The sequence below is a fragment of the Macaca thibetana genome, chromosome 2 (assembly GCF_024542745.1).
Source record: "Macaca thibetana thibetana isolate TM-01 chromosome 2, ASM2454274v1, whole genome shotgun sequence".
Classification (NCBI taxonomy): Eukaryota; Metazoa; Chordata; class Mammalia; order Primates; family Cercopithecidae; genus Macaca; species Macaca thibetana.
This window is the reverse complement of record NC_065579.1, coordinates 20,779,677-20,794,544: the sequence shown is the minus strand read 5'-3', so window position 1 is coordinate 20,794,544 and position 14,868 is coordinate 20,779,677. Positions and strand designations below refer to the sequence as shown.

Genomic DNA, 14,868 nt, shown 5'->3' with positions numbered 1-14,868 from the left:
GAGCCTACATTTGGAACAGTTACCTAGTCGCTCTCTGCCTCAGTTTCCTCATTTGTAAAATGGAGATAATAACAGTACCTACTACACTTTATACAAAGTTCTTAGAAGGATGAAAGGAACTGATTCATGTAAAGTGATTATAATGGTGCCTGCAATATGGTACAAAATATTAAATAAGGAAGCGGTGTAAGTTTAAAATGGTTATCTTTTTACCTCCTTCTCTTTTTTCTTTTTGTCATCTTCTTTCTTTTTCTTACTTTCTGGCATGAGATCATCAAGCCAACTAAGTTCTCTCTTCGTGAAACACAGGTCCATGAGTTTGCGTACAAACACTAATGCAAGAACCTTTAAAAAGGGGAAGGAAATATTAAGTAACACATAATATAAACTGTATCACTTAAAGAGCAAAAGCATATTTGTTAAATCTTATAATAAAAAATGCTTCATATAGTTTAAAAATTATTCACACATTATCTTGTTTCAAAGGAATTGAGTCAATTATTTCTTTTTTTTAACTTTCTGCTAAAAAAAAAAAAGCTATAAAGAGAGGAAAAAAGGAAATGGCATTCTTAACCTTCTCCTTAATAAATCTCTTGCACGCCACATGAAATTATGAAGCAGGTTAAACACTGACTATCAAAGCAAAAACATTACTTTTTAAGACATTATATATTATGTAAGTATATATAATTTTTAAAAATCTCTTGAGCAATGCATTAGAGTACCTATTCCCAACATTAGGTTTTAACTTTTCAATCATATGGGAGAAATGAACTACTACTTTAATTTGCTTTAACTGCTTCTGAAGATGAGCATGTTTTTGAATGCTGATTGGCAAATGAGATTTCCACTTCTCTACTTGCTATTTCCTAACCTTTGACTGTTTTTTTCTGTTGGTTTTTACGACTTTTGTTTATGAATTTATGAGTTCTGTGTAGTTTGAATAGAAATTTTTTATCTGTGTTATATGTTACAAACATTTTCTCCCAGTTCAGTCTGATTTTACTGTTTTTTATGCTTTTTGAACACATAAGAAACATTTAATTATCATGTGGTCAAATATAGCATATATCTTCCTTTTACACTTGGGTTTTCCTATGTTCTTTGAAAACTTAGTCCCAATCAATGGATTATACAATACTCTTTTACATTTTCTACTACAATTTATTTTACCATTTAAATACTGAATTCAATTATGATTTTTGAACATGGTCTCAGATAAGGAATACAACATTACTTAGCTTCCAGTATACATTTAAGTCGTCCAATACTAAATTCTCCCATACAAAAGAAATATTACCTTTAATGAAATAACCTGCTTATGGTATTCAAGTGATAAAATTCCAATGTATTCAGATACATTTCTGGACCCATTTGTCTATTTTTCTGATTTGTCTATTCATATGCCAATTCTATATTATGGTGGCTACAATGATTTGTCAGCAATTTTTAAATATTTGGTTATCAAAACAGTACAGTATCCGCACACGAACAGTGAAGTGGATGACAAAGCAAAGCCCTCTATGCCCAATCCTAGCCAGGAACCTTCTTAGTTATAATTATCATTATCTTGTTATTCTCTAGTAGTTATGTCTCTCTAATGAATATATAATTTACATACAGAAAAATTGAAAAATAGCACGTGTACAGTTTGATACTTTTGACAAATGTATATACTATTCATATAATGCACACCCAGACAAGATACAGAACATTTCTACCATCCACGTTTTTGAGTCTGGCATTTATTTTTTTCTATAAGCTTCCAAATTATTTATCCAGTTCACAATGACACCATCCCCCACCCCAACACATACATTCAGATAAAACTCCAGTAGAATTTGTACTTGGCACTGTATTACATTTCAATGCGATTTTTCAGAAAGCTGAAAGTTTTATAATATGAAGTCTTTAAAACAAAGAACACGGTATTTGTTCAGGTCTTATTTGTTGTCCCTTAATACTGTTATTGATTGAATTTTGTTCCCCATTAATAGTTAAGTCCTAACCTCCAGTACCTCAGAATACGAACTTATTTGGAAATAAGCTGTTGAGGAACACCAGGTGACAACAAAGGCCCCAATTTCAGTTACCCAGCTGCAAGCCAAAGGAATGCCAAAGACAGCCAGCAAATCTCCAGAAGAGAGGAAGAGACAAGGCAGGATTCCCCCGGAGGCTTCAGAAAGAGCATGTTGCTGCCCACCCCCACATACTGCCTCTGGTTTGTGGTACTTTGTTACAGCAGCCCTTGGAAGCTAATACAACCGCTATTATAAAGCCTTTTTCTTTAAAGGGGTTTTTCTTTTAAAATTTATTCTTAAGTATTTTATGGTTTTTGATCATTGAGAGAGACTGCCTACTAATTCATCAAGTTTTCTAACGTGCAGTCACCCTAACACAATTCTTATTAATTCTATTACGGGCTCAGTCTTTTTTGTTTTTAACTAAAATCACTTGGGTTAATACGTATACTATGACATTTTCAACAAATATGTTAATAATTGCTTTGAAGCCAAAGTATCATTGTCTACTTAATTAAGATATATTAATCTCAGAAATTCTGCTAAATTTACTTGCTAATATTTTAAGGTTTTTGCATTTATATTAGTAAGTAGGAAGGCAGCATAGATTTTTTGTGCAACTTAATTAGCCTTGGATGTTAATAACTTGCTAGTTTTTTTTGAGAAAAAAAATGCATAGGTTTCCATCTTTTCCTTTGGTCTAGAATAATTCAAGAGGGCATTATAATGATCTGTTCTTTAAAATTAAGCTTTTAACCAATCTGACCCTGATACTTTAAGGACAGGTCTTTAACCACTTTTCCAGTTTCTTCTGTGCAACTGGGCTATACACAAATTTTATACTTCTAGTGTCAATTTTGGAAATTTAGATATAGTATGAAAATAATCCATTTGTTCCAGGTCAGAGGTCAGCAAACCATAGCACCTGAGTTAAATCTCATCCACCATCTATTTTTGTATAGCCCATAACCTAAGAATGTTTTTTTACAGATAAACATTTGGAATTAACTTGATAGTAGAGAACAAAAACCATGAATCCCGATTAAAATAATGTCAAATAAAAAGTAATTCCATTCTTCTAGTAGTCCTATATTTTTAAAATTATTTCTAAAATTTCATCAGTAAGATTACGTAATTACCCACATAACACTCTCGTGACCTACAAAGTCTAAAATGTTTACCATCTGGCCCTTTACAGAAAAAAGTTTATTGACCTCTGCTCTAGATATTCAAATTTACTGATATTCATGCAAGTGTTATTTTCATCAAGTCCCTCGAATCACATCCATATCTCTGGTTATCTCTCTTTTCTCCTTCTTAATCTTGTATATCCATTCTCTCATTTTCTTCTTTACATGGGCTTGGAGTGGTTTACCCATTACTGATTTTTTTAAAAAAAAACTTAGCTGCATCGAAGTCTTCTTGAATAATAAAGGCAATGAAGTGCATACACCTTCCTCTCAGTGTTTTAGTTGTGCTCAAAGTTTTACACCAACATTGTTACAATTTTCTCTCTTTCAATACCTCTAGATGGTTTTTTTACTCAGTTTTCTATTCAGAAATTATTTAGAACAGTGTTTAATTTCCAAATATTCAAGATTATTTTAGTGGCTTTCCATTATTTATTTCTAATTTAACTATTAGAAAATATTACTTGAGTAATTTTTATAGCTTTTTAAATTCTGTAAGGTTTTCTCTGTGGCCATGTACAAAACCAATTTTTACATGGCATTTACAGAAGAATGTACATTCTCTATTTGTAAAATGCAATATTCTGTGATAATTTAATGAATTATCTTGTCTTATTAAAGTCATCGGTAGTCTTCATTACTTTTTAACTTCCAGATCTGTCAATTTCTGAAAAAGATATATCAAAATATTTTAATAATGAACCATGTTGTTTTGGTTGCTTTGCTTTTACATTTGGAAATGTATTTGTTCCATGAACGTCCTGAATTCTGAAGTTATTTAAAAATACAAAACCGAGTCCTATAGCCTAAGGACTAAAAAGAAAAACAAACAAAAATTTACAAAATAAGAAAACCGAGGCTGGAAACAACTGGTTTGTATCAAGTAACAGCTAATTCACATTTTTCAAACACCGAAGGTACTTAGAACACATTATTCCTTTTCTCAAAGTCAATGATAAATATTAATAAAAAATTACTGTAAAAATATTATTAATTAGTGACAAAGTAAGTGTGAAGAAATCTTACCATCATAGGAAAAACCACTGCAGCAGCTGAAACTTTTATCACCCATAAAAGGACCAAACAAGTAAGCTGAATGACTGTGAAAATATGGACCTTCCAGAGCGGCACGTAACGGAGGTATATCAAATCAGGCTGATGTTTAGCAGGCATTCCAAATAATTTTATACGGTCAAATAACTACATATAGAATAAAAAACAAAGAAGTTTTCAATAAAATATTTCTGCTATTTAGGAGAAGAATCTATACTCAACTTTAGGATTTTGTGTATTAAACTGTAACTTCCTTGACATTTTCTGATAGTACAGGAGAATGTTACAGCAAGGATTCTCTGGATCCAAAGCAGGGAGGGGGGTAGGGGGGATGTGGCGGGCAGGAACCAAGCAACCACCTGCACTGCTGTAATTAATTTAATCAGAAAACCCAAGACAAAATGTTTAATTCAGTGGATTAAAATATCTAGACAAACTTATCTGCTATAATTGAATAACACTCTCGTGACCTTTGAACTTGTTTTCTAATGTGCACGACAACAGAATAGTCTGAGTGACTTCTAAGGTTCTTTCCAAATCTAACCAGAAAATAAACTGAGATAACAATTACAATTCTTTACTAATTGAAAATAAAACTGAGCAAATGCCTTCATCTTTTGGAGCTTTAATTTCATCATTTACACACTGTGAATAAGATCAGCACAAAACTCTTAAAAATCACGTGAGATAAGGAAATAATTTCTGGACCAGTGAAGAGTAGATCCCGGATGGTGTTGAAAAAATAAAGATGCTTTCCTGCCACTAGCCTATAAGTTGGAAACTTTAGACAACATCCTTTTCATGAGAAGAGGTGGTCATGTAGTGCTAACTGTGCTTTATGATCATTTTATTTTTTTTTTTTGAGACGGGGTCTCACTCTGTCACCTAGGCTGGAATGCAGTGGCATGACCACAGCTCACAGCAGCCTAAAACTCCTGGGCTCAAGTAATCCTTCTACCTCAGCCTCCTAAGTAGCCAGCACTACACGTATACACCACCACAGCCAGCTAATTTTTAAATGTTTTGTAGAGACAGGATCTCACCGTGTTGTCCAGGCTGGTCTCAAACTCCTGGCCTCAGGTGATACTCCTGCCTCAGGCTTTCAGAGTGTTGGGATTACAGACATGAGTCACCATAGCCAGCCTAAATGTTTTATACTAAAATTACATTAGTACAAATCTTAAGAAGTTTTATTAGGTTGTTTCCCAGTAACTACTAAAACAAAACAAAATAATGAAATCACTGGCTTAGCTAATAATCTTCAATAAGTCCTTCTATTTCTGTTTCCTGATTTATATTAGGATTTCTTCCTTTCCTCTCTCCCAACTGGTTAGTGTTTTGAGGATAACAAAATGATGTATCTGCTAGGCTTCATAAGCTGTATTTTGTTACACAAATGGTGGGTCTTGCTATTTTTATAGGAAACTAATATCTACCTTTTTAAGTACCAAAACTTTTTTTCAGTCCAATCCTTTTGATCTTCCCTCTCACTATACTAGTCTTTATTGAGTTATAGGGCTTTTCATTGGCTTCAATTAAAAACAGGTAAGGACCATGTCAGCCCATGACCTCACTCTCTGGAGGAAAAAATGTGCAGTAAGCAAACAATCACTTGGCAAATGTCTGAAGTCTTCAGTTAGGAAACTAACCTGCCCACAAAATGTCAGAGTTGAGAATAAATCACTACCATCATTAAAATAATCTTTACATACTTAAAATATCAAGTTTCTATAGAAAATCATTAAATACTTAAAACTTGCCTGGATTCCTTTTAATGAGGAAACTCCCATATAAAGGAAAACACCATACAGAACAGGCATCGGAATAAACTGTAAATAAAATGACCACAATTAGAACTCATGAGTAGTAAGTACACAAAAACATAATCAGTGAGTAATTACAGGGCTAGAATTAAAAGATCTTTCAATCATGAGGATTAGACCGACCTAACATTTCCACACATAAGAAAATTGCTAATATACAATAACCTGCTTGAAAAATGGCTCATCTTCTACATATTGTTTCCTAAAAAGGGAGTATGTTCACTTAAGATCAGGGGTACTGCAGTCAGACTTAGTTTTAAGTCAAACTTAACCTTTCTGTACCTTGATTTCTATATCAAGATTATTGTGAAGATTCAATGACTTCAAATACATAAAACACTCAGAAAAGCACCTGATACATATTAACCACACAAAAGGTGACAACCATCATTATTGCTATCACTACCTGCTGCAGTGAATATTATTATGCAGTAGACTTTACTGAATACAGTAATTAAAATCCACCTCCAAAATAAAATCCTGAATACTTTGGCAGTTATGACGATCCCAAACTGTCTACACAGTTCACACCTATTCATCCTGCAAGAAGGTCTGGCTATTAACAGAACCCATCCATTTACTCGAAAACCACAAAAAGCAGTCTGACCTACGGGAGAAGTGTACTATAAGGAAAAATGAATTAAAAAACTACAGAGGAAAACCACATCTACTACATCTCTTCTAAACAACTTAGCAGGTCTTTCTAAGGACACTGGAAAAAAAGAAAACAATTTATGAAGCAGACATATTTTTAAAAATCCAAGCAATGCCTGTAATCTCAGCATTTTGGGAGGCTGAGGTGGGTAGGTCACCTGCGGCCTTAAGTTCGAGACCAACCTGGCTAACATGGTGAAACCACCATCTCTACCAAAAACACAAAAAGTAGCTGGGAATGGTGGCATGTGCCTGTAGTCCCAGCTACTCGGGAGGCTGAGGCCGAGAATCATTTGAACCCAGGAGGCAGAGGTTGTAGTGAGCCAAGATCATGCCACTGCACTCCAGCTTAGGTGATGGAGTGAGACTCAAAAAAAGAAAAGAATGCTCGGAAAAGGAAACAATAAGAATGGGAAAAGTTCATGAAAATTAAATCTATAAACATCAAAATAACTAAAATTTTGTAGTAACAATTTTGATAAGACTGAAGACCAATATAATGATATGAAAAAAGGAGGAAATTTTCTTTAATAGCAAGGGGGAGGAGGGATAAGAATGTTAGACCAAATCCAAAAGGTCTGAGATCTGTTTAGCTGGAGTTGAAGAAATCTGTAACAGAGACAGTAGATGAAAGGGAAGTAAACGGGGGAAGAAAATTCCCCACAGCAGAAGCCACAAGTTTCTTGAGGAAACTCACAGAGACTAAGCAGGGTAAATGAAAAGCCCCTAACTGCCCCCTAAGGATCTGAATGAGATTTCACAAAAATGAAAGTTAAAAACAATTTTTTTGGTTTATGTTACAGAAAAGAGGGAAAAGGTCTCCATAAAAGTACAAAAACCAAATAGATTTCAGATTTCTCATTAGAAAATTGGTCTCTAGAAAACAATGACTTGAAGATCCAAAAGAAAATTATTTTGAACATCTAACTATGGATCAAAGGTTGAGGTAAACAGAGACATTTTGAAATACGCAAGAACTCTGAACAAGTTCACCACTCATGGTACCATGTGTAAAAAGAATGTATCAATACAAAAAATGAATACAAGGAAAAACGGGAACCTGCATATACAATTTTTTACAGTAAGGGAAGGCAACAGATATTAGAAAGACTTATTTGGCCTCGAGGCTTGGGCTGGAGTAAAATAGGGTGTATTTCTGCCTCCCTGCAGGCAAATCACACTGCTTAGTCCTCACAATCATACTGCTTAGTCCCCAGCAAATATCATCATAATATCATTTATGTGTTCCCAGAGGGTATAAATTTCTGTAATCTAACTTACAGGAGAAGCAAGGAAGGCTTATCATCATAGCACAAAATGTAAATGTTAATAACAACTTTTACAATAATAAAATTAAAAATAAAAGCCAACAAGAGGGATGTGATGGAAGAGAGAATGAGGATAGAGTCATAGGTGAAAGACACAACAACTTTAGGTCAGAAGCTCTCAAACTCTGCGGTCTCAAGACCCCTTTATACACTTAAAAATTACTGAGGTCAATTCCCCTCCCCCACAAATACTTTTGTTTATGAGTGTTTTATACATATTGATATTTGCCATATTATTTTTTATTTTTTGAGACAGGATCTCACTTTGTCACCCAGGTTGGAGTGCAGTGGCCCAATCACGGCTCACTGCAGCCTTGACCTCCCAGGTTCAAGCGATCCTCCACCTCAGCCTCCTGAGTAGCTGGGACCACAGGAGCACACCACCATACCTGGCTAATTATTTTTATTTTTATAGAGACAGGGTCTCACTATGTTGCCCAGGCTGGTCTTGAAACACCTGGCCTCAAGCAATCCTCCTGCCTTGGCCTCCCAGAGTGCTGGAATTACAGGCGTGAGCCACTGCACCTGGCATACATTATTTTAAAAATATACACAGCTTAACACTGAAATGCTAGCTATACTAAAAACCCAATGAAATTATTTCCCAAGTAAACTGTGGAAAATAAACCCAATTTTAGATATTTTAAGTTTCATTTTCACATAACTAAGTATAAATGTTATAATAAGACTGTAAAACATTGCAATAAAGAGATTTTACCTTTAGGACTGAAGTCATGAACACAGAGAGGCCCATTAGAATAAAAATCATTAGCCCTGTAACCCGCTGTTCACGAATTCCCAAAAACTTGGGTTGTTCCCCTGGAGCAGAACATTCAGATTCAACTTTTAAGCTGTTGACATGACTTATTGACAACACTGTTGCAGCCACAAACCATGGAAGTCCCATGACAGAGCAAACTCCCAACATAATGCCAACCATGAGCAAATCAAGGTGATAGCCAGCTCCTTTCTGAAAAGTGAAATGAACATAAGTATCTGTAAGTCTAAATTGTTCCCTCAATTTAACATTCTACACTAATTATAAAGAGGGAAGAAGCTAATTTTCATCTTACATCTTTTAATGTTCCAATCGTTACGAAAACACCTCAAACCCTTGAAGAATCACAATGCTTAAGGCAAATTCTAAAATTACCTTCAATTTGTGCTCCTTTCGGTTTATAATTACAGCTGTGATTTGTTGATCCATAAAAATGAGAATAGTACAAAGCAAAGCAGGAATAGCAGCTATTAATAAGGTCCACCAAGGATTATCTCCCAGTGGGTTTATGATCCACCCTCTCTCTGGATGAGTAGGCTGTTAAAAAATTAAAAATAATTTTTAAAAAGTCTCCTTGCTGTATTGCACTAAATTTCCATAACACAGACTCGATCTGTTCCAAGAAATACCAAGGAATGGGAAATAACTTAAATCTTGAACTATATGGTGAATTATTTTCAAAGATGGCCACAGTAATTCTTCCTATCCCTACAAGTGTACCTTCTGGCATGTGACTCAGTCAATCTTTCCACCTAGAGGTGGAGGCTGCTTCCTTAACCCCTGAAACCAGGATGACCCTGTCACTTACTTTAACCCACAGAATAAGGCCAAAGTGATACTATGTGATTTCTAAGTCTGAACCTTAACGAACCTTGCAGCTTCTTCTCTAGCCCTCTTTGAACCCTGAGATTATTACGCTGTTGAGTAAGCCTAGATAAGCTTTCTTGAGGATAAGACTATCCTCAATATAGTCTATATGGTAGTGGGTGTCGGGGGCAGTTCACCAGGCAACTATCCCAGCTGCTTCAACCATCTGAGCTGAGGCCTCAGATATACGAATGAAGGCATATTGCCCCCACTGATGGCTGCACCCCATAGAGCAGACCACAAACCAGCTAAGCCTAGTCTCAACTGCCACAGAATTATAAACAAATAAAGTGCTGTTATTCAAAAGTTTGCTATGTAGAAATTGATAAGCAAACTGGAATGTCATTTCCACATGTTCCAGCATAATTCATATAAGGTAAAATCAATCTATCTACTAAACTCCTAAACTAAACTGCTTTATAAGTCCTCAGACTTAGTGATTTTGACAGGGTCAGTACTAAATCAGAACTAGTCCTCAATACATGGTATTTTCAAAGAAACTACTAACAAAAATAAGGCACTTTGTGAGATACTAATACATTTTGACAGCACAATATAAGATGTATTTTATAGCAATTTTTTTTTTTAAGATCAAGAGAGTTTAGTATGTTTGGGAGAATACCGCATATATTGAAACCAAAAACATATGTTTTTATTACCTCAACTTGGTATTAAGCTTGTTTCTTCTTCATGAAAACATTTGTCAATATAAAAGGGAAATTTAATACTTTCAAAGTTCAGGTAATTCAATCTTTCCACACTAATATATATTAAACTACCTCACACTCAATATTGTATATGAATAAAAATATTTTATTCTACTTATACAATGCCATTTACTCTTAAGAGTTCCTTGATTTTCCCTAAGTATATTTTATGCCCCCTGAAATCAGCCTATTTATTACCTCAAAGTCATATCAATAAATGAATAACAAGGACATATTTAAGAACTAGAACAAGGAACTTAGGCCAGGATTATAGGAAATTACATCAAGTTTTGAACCAATACTAATTCACAGTTTCATTTATTTATATATTCTCATAAAATAAGCTTAAAGTTTAATATTCTCATATTTTTATGTTAGAAACACAGACTTTCTAAAAATTGTTGGCAGATCATTTTCCACCTGTGTACCCTACTTTAAAAGACCACTGGCTTTAAAAATAACATTTTTTGGTCTCAGTGCAATATTATAAAATTAAATGATCTTCATTATATTCCTTATTTCAGATCCCCTTTAAACCAGATGCTTCTGAAAGAAGTCATATAACTTTAAATTAAATATAACCAGTGACACTACTCAAAATGTCTTTCCTTTTAGAATAAACAAAGGAGAATGGAAGAAAACAAAAACGGAGCAGAAGAAAAATGTACTCAATTTGCTAATGAAAGCAGAAAATTCAAATGGATGTTCAGATCAAATAGCATTTTTCTTATAGAACACATTTCGTTTTCTCCTTATGCTACCGGAAATTGTTACATGGAACTTTCCAACTACTGTCAGATATATTACCCTTCTAGAAATTTAACTAGACCCTCTGTGCCACTCCTAGAAAATTCAATTTTAGGTTACCTTTTTTTTTTTTTTTTTTTTTTTTGAGACAGAGTTTCTCTCTTATTGCCCAGTCTGGAGTGCAATGGCATGGTCTCAGCTAACTGCAACCTCCGCCTCCTGGGTTCAAGCAATTCTCCTGCCTCAGCCTCCTGAGTAGCGGGATTACAGGCGCCCGCCACCATGCCTGGCTAATTGTTGTATTTTTAGTAGAGACAGGGTTTCACCATGTTGGCCAGGTTGGTCTCGAACTCCTGACCTCAAGTGATCCACCTGCCTTGGCCTCCCAAAGTGCTGGGATTACAGGCACAAGTCACTGCACCCGGCCTGGGTTACTTCTTTATAAAAGAATAAAGGGTGTTTCCTTCTCCCTGGAAGGTACAGCAAGAATTCCAGGTAGCAGAGCAAAGACTTTTTTTTTTTTTTAATGGCTCCCTACATCTTACCACGATATTTTCATTCACTCTCTCTAATGGACCAGCATTGATACTTTTAAGTTCACATGTCTCTTTTCTGTCCATATTGTCATTGTTTATATATATATGAAAAACACATATAAATTATTTCCTTTCAAAGCATCAGCTCTTCAGAGAGACTACATACTTTTGAAAAATAACTACTGAGAAAATAGTATCTTGCATTAAAGTAGTATGGTATTCCCAAGTAACAAACAGCCACTCGTTTTAATCCTTACCTCAAATTTTTCAGGAACATGAAGTTTAGGAGATGGAACTCCTACAAGGTAGTCAATTGTAACCATTATTACAATTGTGAGAAATACGGCAAAATCACTGATTGTCGATCGCACCTATGTTAAAGGGATCATGTTAATATAAACACAGAAATACTATGTGTTCTTGCTAAATAATTCACATTTTTCATTGATAAAATTGCCACTACAACGTATAAATGGAGCTTTTAACTAGTGACAATGTTAACAGTGAAACATTTATATTTAATTCTTTCCAAAAATATAAGAAACACATTTCACAACTAACCTAGCAACTCTTATGGTACTGTCATCTTCCTACTGTGAGCTCAGGCATGTAATATACATTTTTCACTATGAATAATTTCTTTATTAACCAGCTGGCATAGAGTATTAACCCCAAAAAATGTATTACCATTTTGAAATAAACCAAGGAAATAAAAACCAAAAATATGAGCATTACCAGAATTCCAAAATTATATCAGTTACCTTGGTAGGAAAGTAACGCTTGGTCTTAAATTGCTTGAGGAATGAAGACAGAAAAAATGTTGTGAAAAACAAGATGACACACCAAAAGAGCACATCTGGAATATAAGGTCCATGATGACCACAAGCTGACCCTAAGAATACACCATGAAGTTTTTTACATTCCTGGATAAAAGGAGAGAGAAAACAGAGAATGGGGGATTCTTAAGTATTCAATAAATTATTATGAATTTCATTGACTCATGAGATGCAACTGATTGTAAGAGGCACGATTATTTTGTTTTCCTTACAAAAAAAAACCTCATCCAGTCAACTATAACACACTATCAACTAATTGTAATATATATCCTGAGTTCAAGATATTATAATTTGAAAAATACGTGCATCTCAAATCACTAAAATACAGTATTTTGCCAAGTCACTTCATATACTCCTTTCTTTCAATTCCATATTCCCTATAGTGAAAGCCTTGTAGTAGTATTTGTGAAATGTTTCTTCTGCATTCTTGCTTGTCCACAATTTTACCGCTTTTGTCTCTGAACAAGTGGTTTAAAACAAAAGCAGCAGATAGAAAATTAATACTACGCTCTTTTATGATGCTGGACAAGACACGGCTACAGTATCTAAATTAAAATCAGTAATAAAAATTGTGTTTAGTTTTTCTGACTTGACTCAGTACCTTCAGACTAAAAGCACAGGACCATGAGCAGTAAAATGACCGTTAAAATATTTCCATTAACAAAATCAGTAACATAATAATATAGCATAATAAAATGCAATTATAGAAACTACTGACTTCATTTTCAGTTAAAAAAAAAATAACTGAAAGGCAACCAGAGATTAACAGAAGTACATGCCACTAAAGTTCTCCTTTTTCTTACTTATAATCTAATGAAGCTCATTTTAACAAGTCAGTTGTACCAAAAAAAAATAGTTAAATGTTCCATTATTTTCACATGCCATGTGCTGAGATTAGTAAACCTAATCCATCCCATGGACCATGAAATTAAAAGCTATACCATTACCAGAAACACAAAAAAACCCACCCGGCAAGGCCCCATGGGATAACATGAAAACACTTATATCAATGAAAGACATCTGACCCATCATGAAATGAATTCTTTGTAACAAATCACTTTCATTTGAACACCTCTATTAACTATACCTCTTCCTTAACAAAAATGACTTTTTAAATATAAAATAGTAAAGCATGAATCTATGTTTTATCTTTTATTTGTTTTTAGAGACAGGGTCTCATTCTGTCGCCCAGGCTGGTGAGCAATGATGCTATCACAGATCACTGTAATCTCCAACTCCTGGGCTCAAGTGATTCTCCCTCCTTAGCCTCCCAATAAGTTAGCTACACACGTGAGTCACAATACCAGGGTAATTTTTTAATTTTTATAGAGATGGTGCCTTGCTATGTTGCCCAGGCTGGTCTCTAACTCCTGATCTCAAGCAATACTCCCGGCCTTGTCCTCCCGGAGTGCTAAGGTTACAGGTGTGAACCACCATGCCTGGCAATTTTTACTGCTTTAAATCAGCACTGCCCAATAGACATATTAGATGATGCAGATAATGTAACATTTCAATCACAGAAATAATGGAAATACAGAAGCCAGTAGTCACATGAATTGACTGAACATCTGAAATGTGGCTAGTTAACTGAAAAACTAAACTTTTAATTAATCTTAAGTTTAAATAGACACATGTGGCTAATGGCTACTGTATTGGACAATACAGCTTAAATTATCAGTGGGATTAAATTTCAGTTAATATCCTTCAAATTATATAGTTATAAACTAACTATCATCTTAGTAAGAAAGGAATGACCTACAGTTACTTATACGATATAAAAAGCACAAGGGTAGCTCAAGGGACCTTAGTCTTAATTCTAACTACTGGCAAACTTTACATCCTTATTTCTAACTCCCAGGCTTGAAAATGTCAAAAATAAATATTCCAGAGTTAGGACAATATTCCCCCAACAGAACACAAACATCTGTTACAGTATTCAGCACACAGTAGGTGTTCATTACATGTTGTTATCCTTTTTCGTTTCTCTTCCCTTAATGTTCAACCCAGACTAGTCTTGATGAGTTAGACAAGGTTAACTTAGACATTTAGAACATTAACACAGCTCTTCAAGATCTTCTAAATAAGCTGTCAATGGAGCAGATGAACTGATAAAAAGGCAGTATAAGTGGATATAAAATATTGTAAAGTCCAGTATATGCAGCCACAGTCCCAGTAAACACTTCCTTTGAACGTATCAATCTAAGTAGAATTAGAAAACAGAAGTATATTCACATCTTTATACTGTTCATATCTTGGAAGTCAAATATAATTCCCCTTATCTCTCGTGCCAGTTCCATTCTTTTCAGCCTATACTTTTCAGCGCACGAT

The 14,868-nt window shown here is 34.5% G+C and overlaps 1 protein-coding gene across 7 annotated transcripts in view; it reads right to left on the bottom strand.

Annotated features, from left to right (window-relative positions):
• SLC4A7 (solute carrier family 4 member 7) overlaps nt 1-14,868 on the bottom strand; it is a 107,243-nt gene that overhangs the window by 12,910 nt on the left and 79,465 nt on the right. For all 7 annotated transcript variants that reach the window (XM_050779450.1, XM_050779453.1, XM_050779449.1 and 4 more), the window contains 7 exons: nt 12,466-12,627; nt 11,962-12,075; nt 9,223-9,384; nt 8,788-9,039; nt 6,025-6,093; nt 4,238-4,411; nt 214-345 (listed from right to left, as the gene is read on the bottom strand). In XM_050779450.1, coding sequence (XP_050635407.1) covers nt 214-345; nt 4,238-4,411; nt 6,025-6,093; nt 8,788-9,039; nt 9,223-9,384; nt 11,962-12,075; nt 12,466-12,627 — 1,065 coding nt within the window. The remainder of the gene's footprint in view (nt 1-213; nt 346-4,237; nt 4,412-6,024; nt 6,094-8,787; nt 9,040-9,222; nt 9,385-11,961; nt 12,076-12,465; nt 12,628-14,868) is intronic.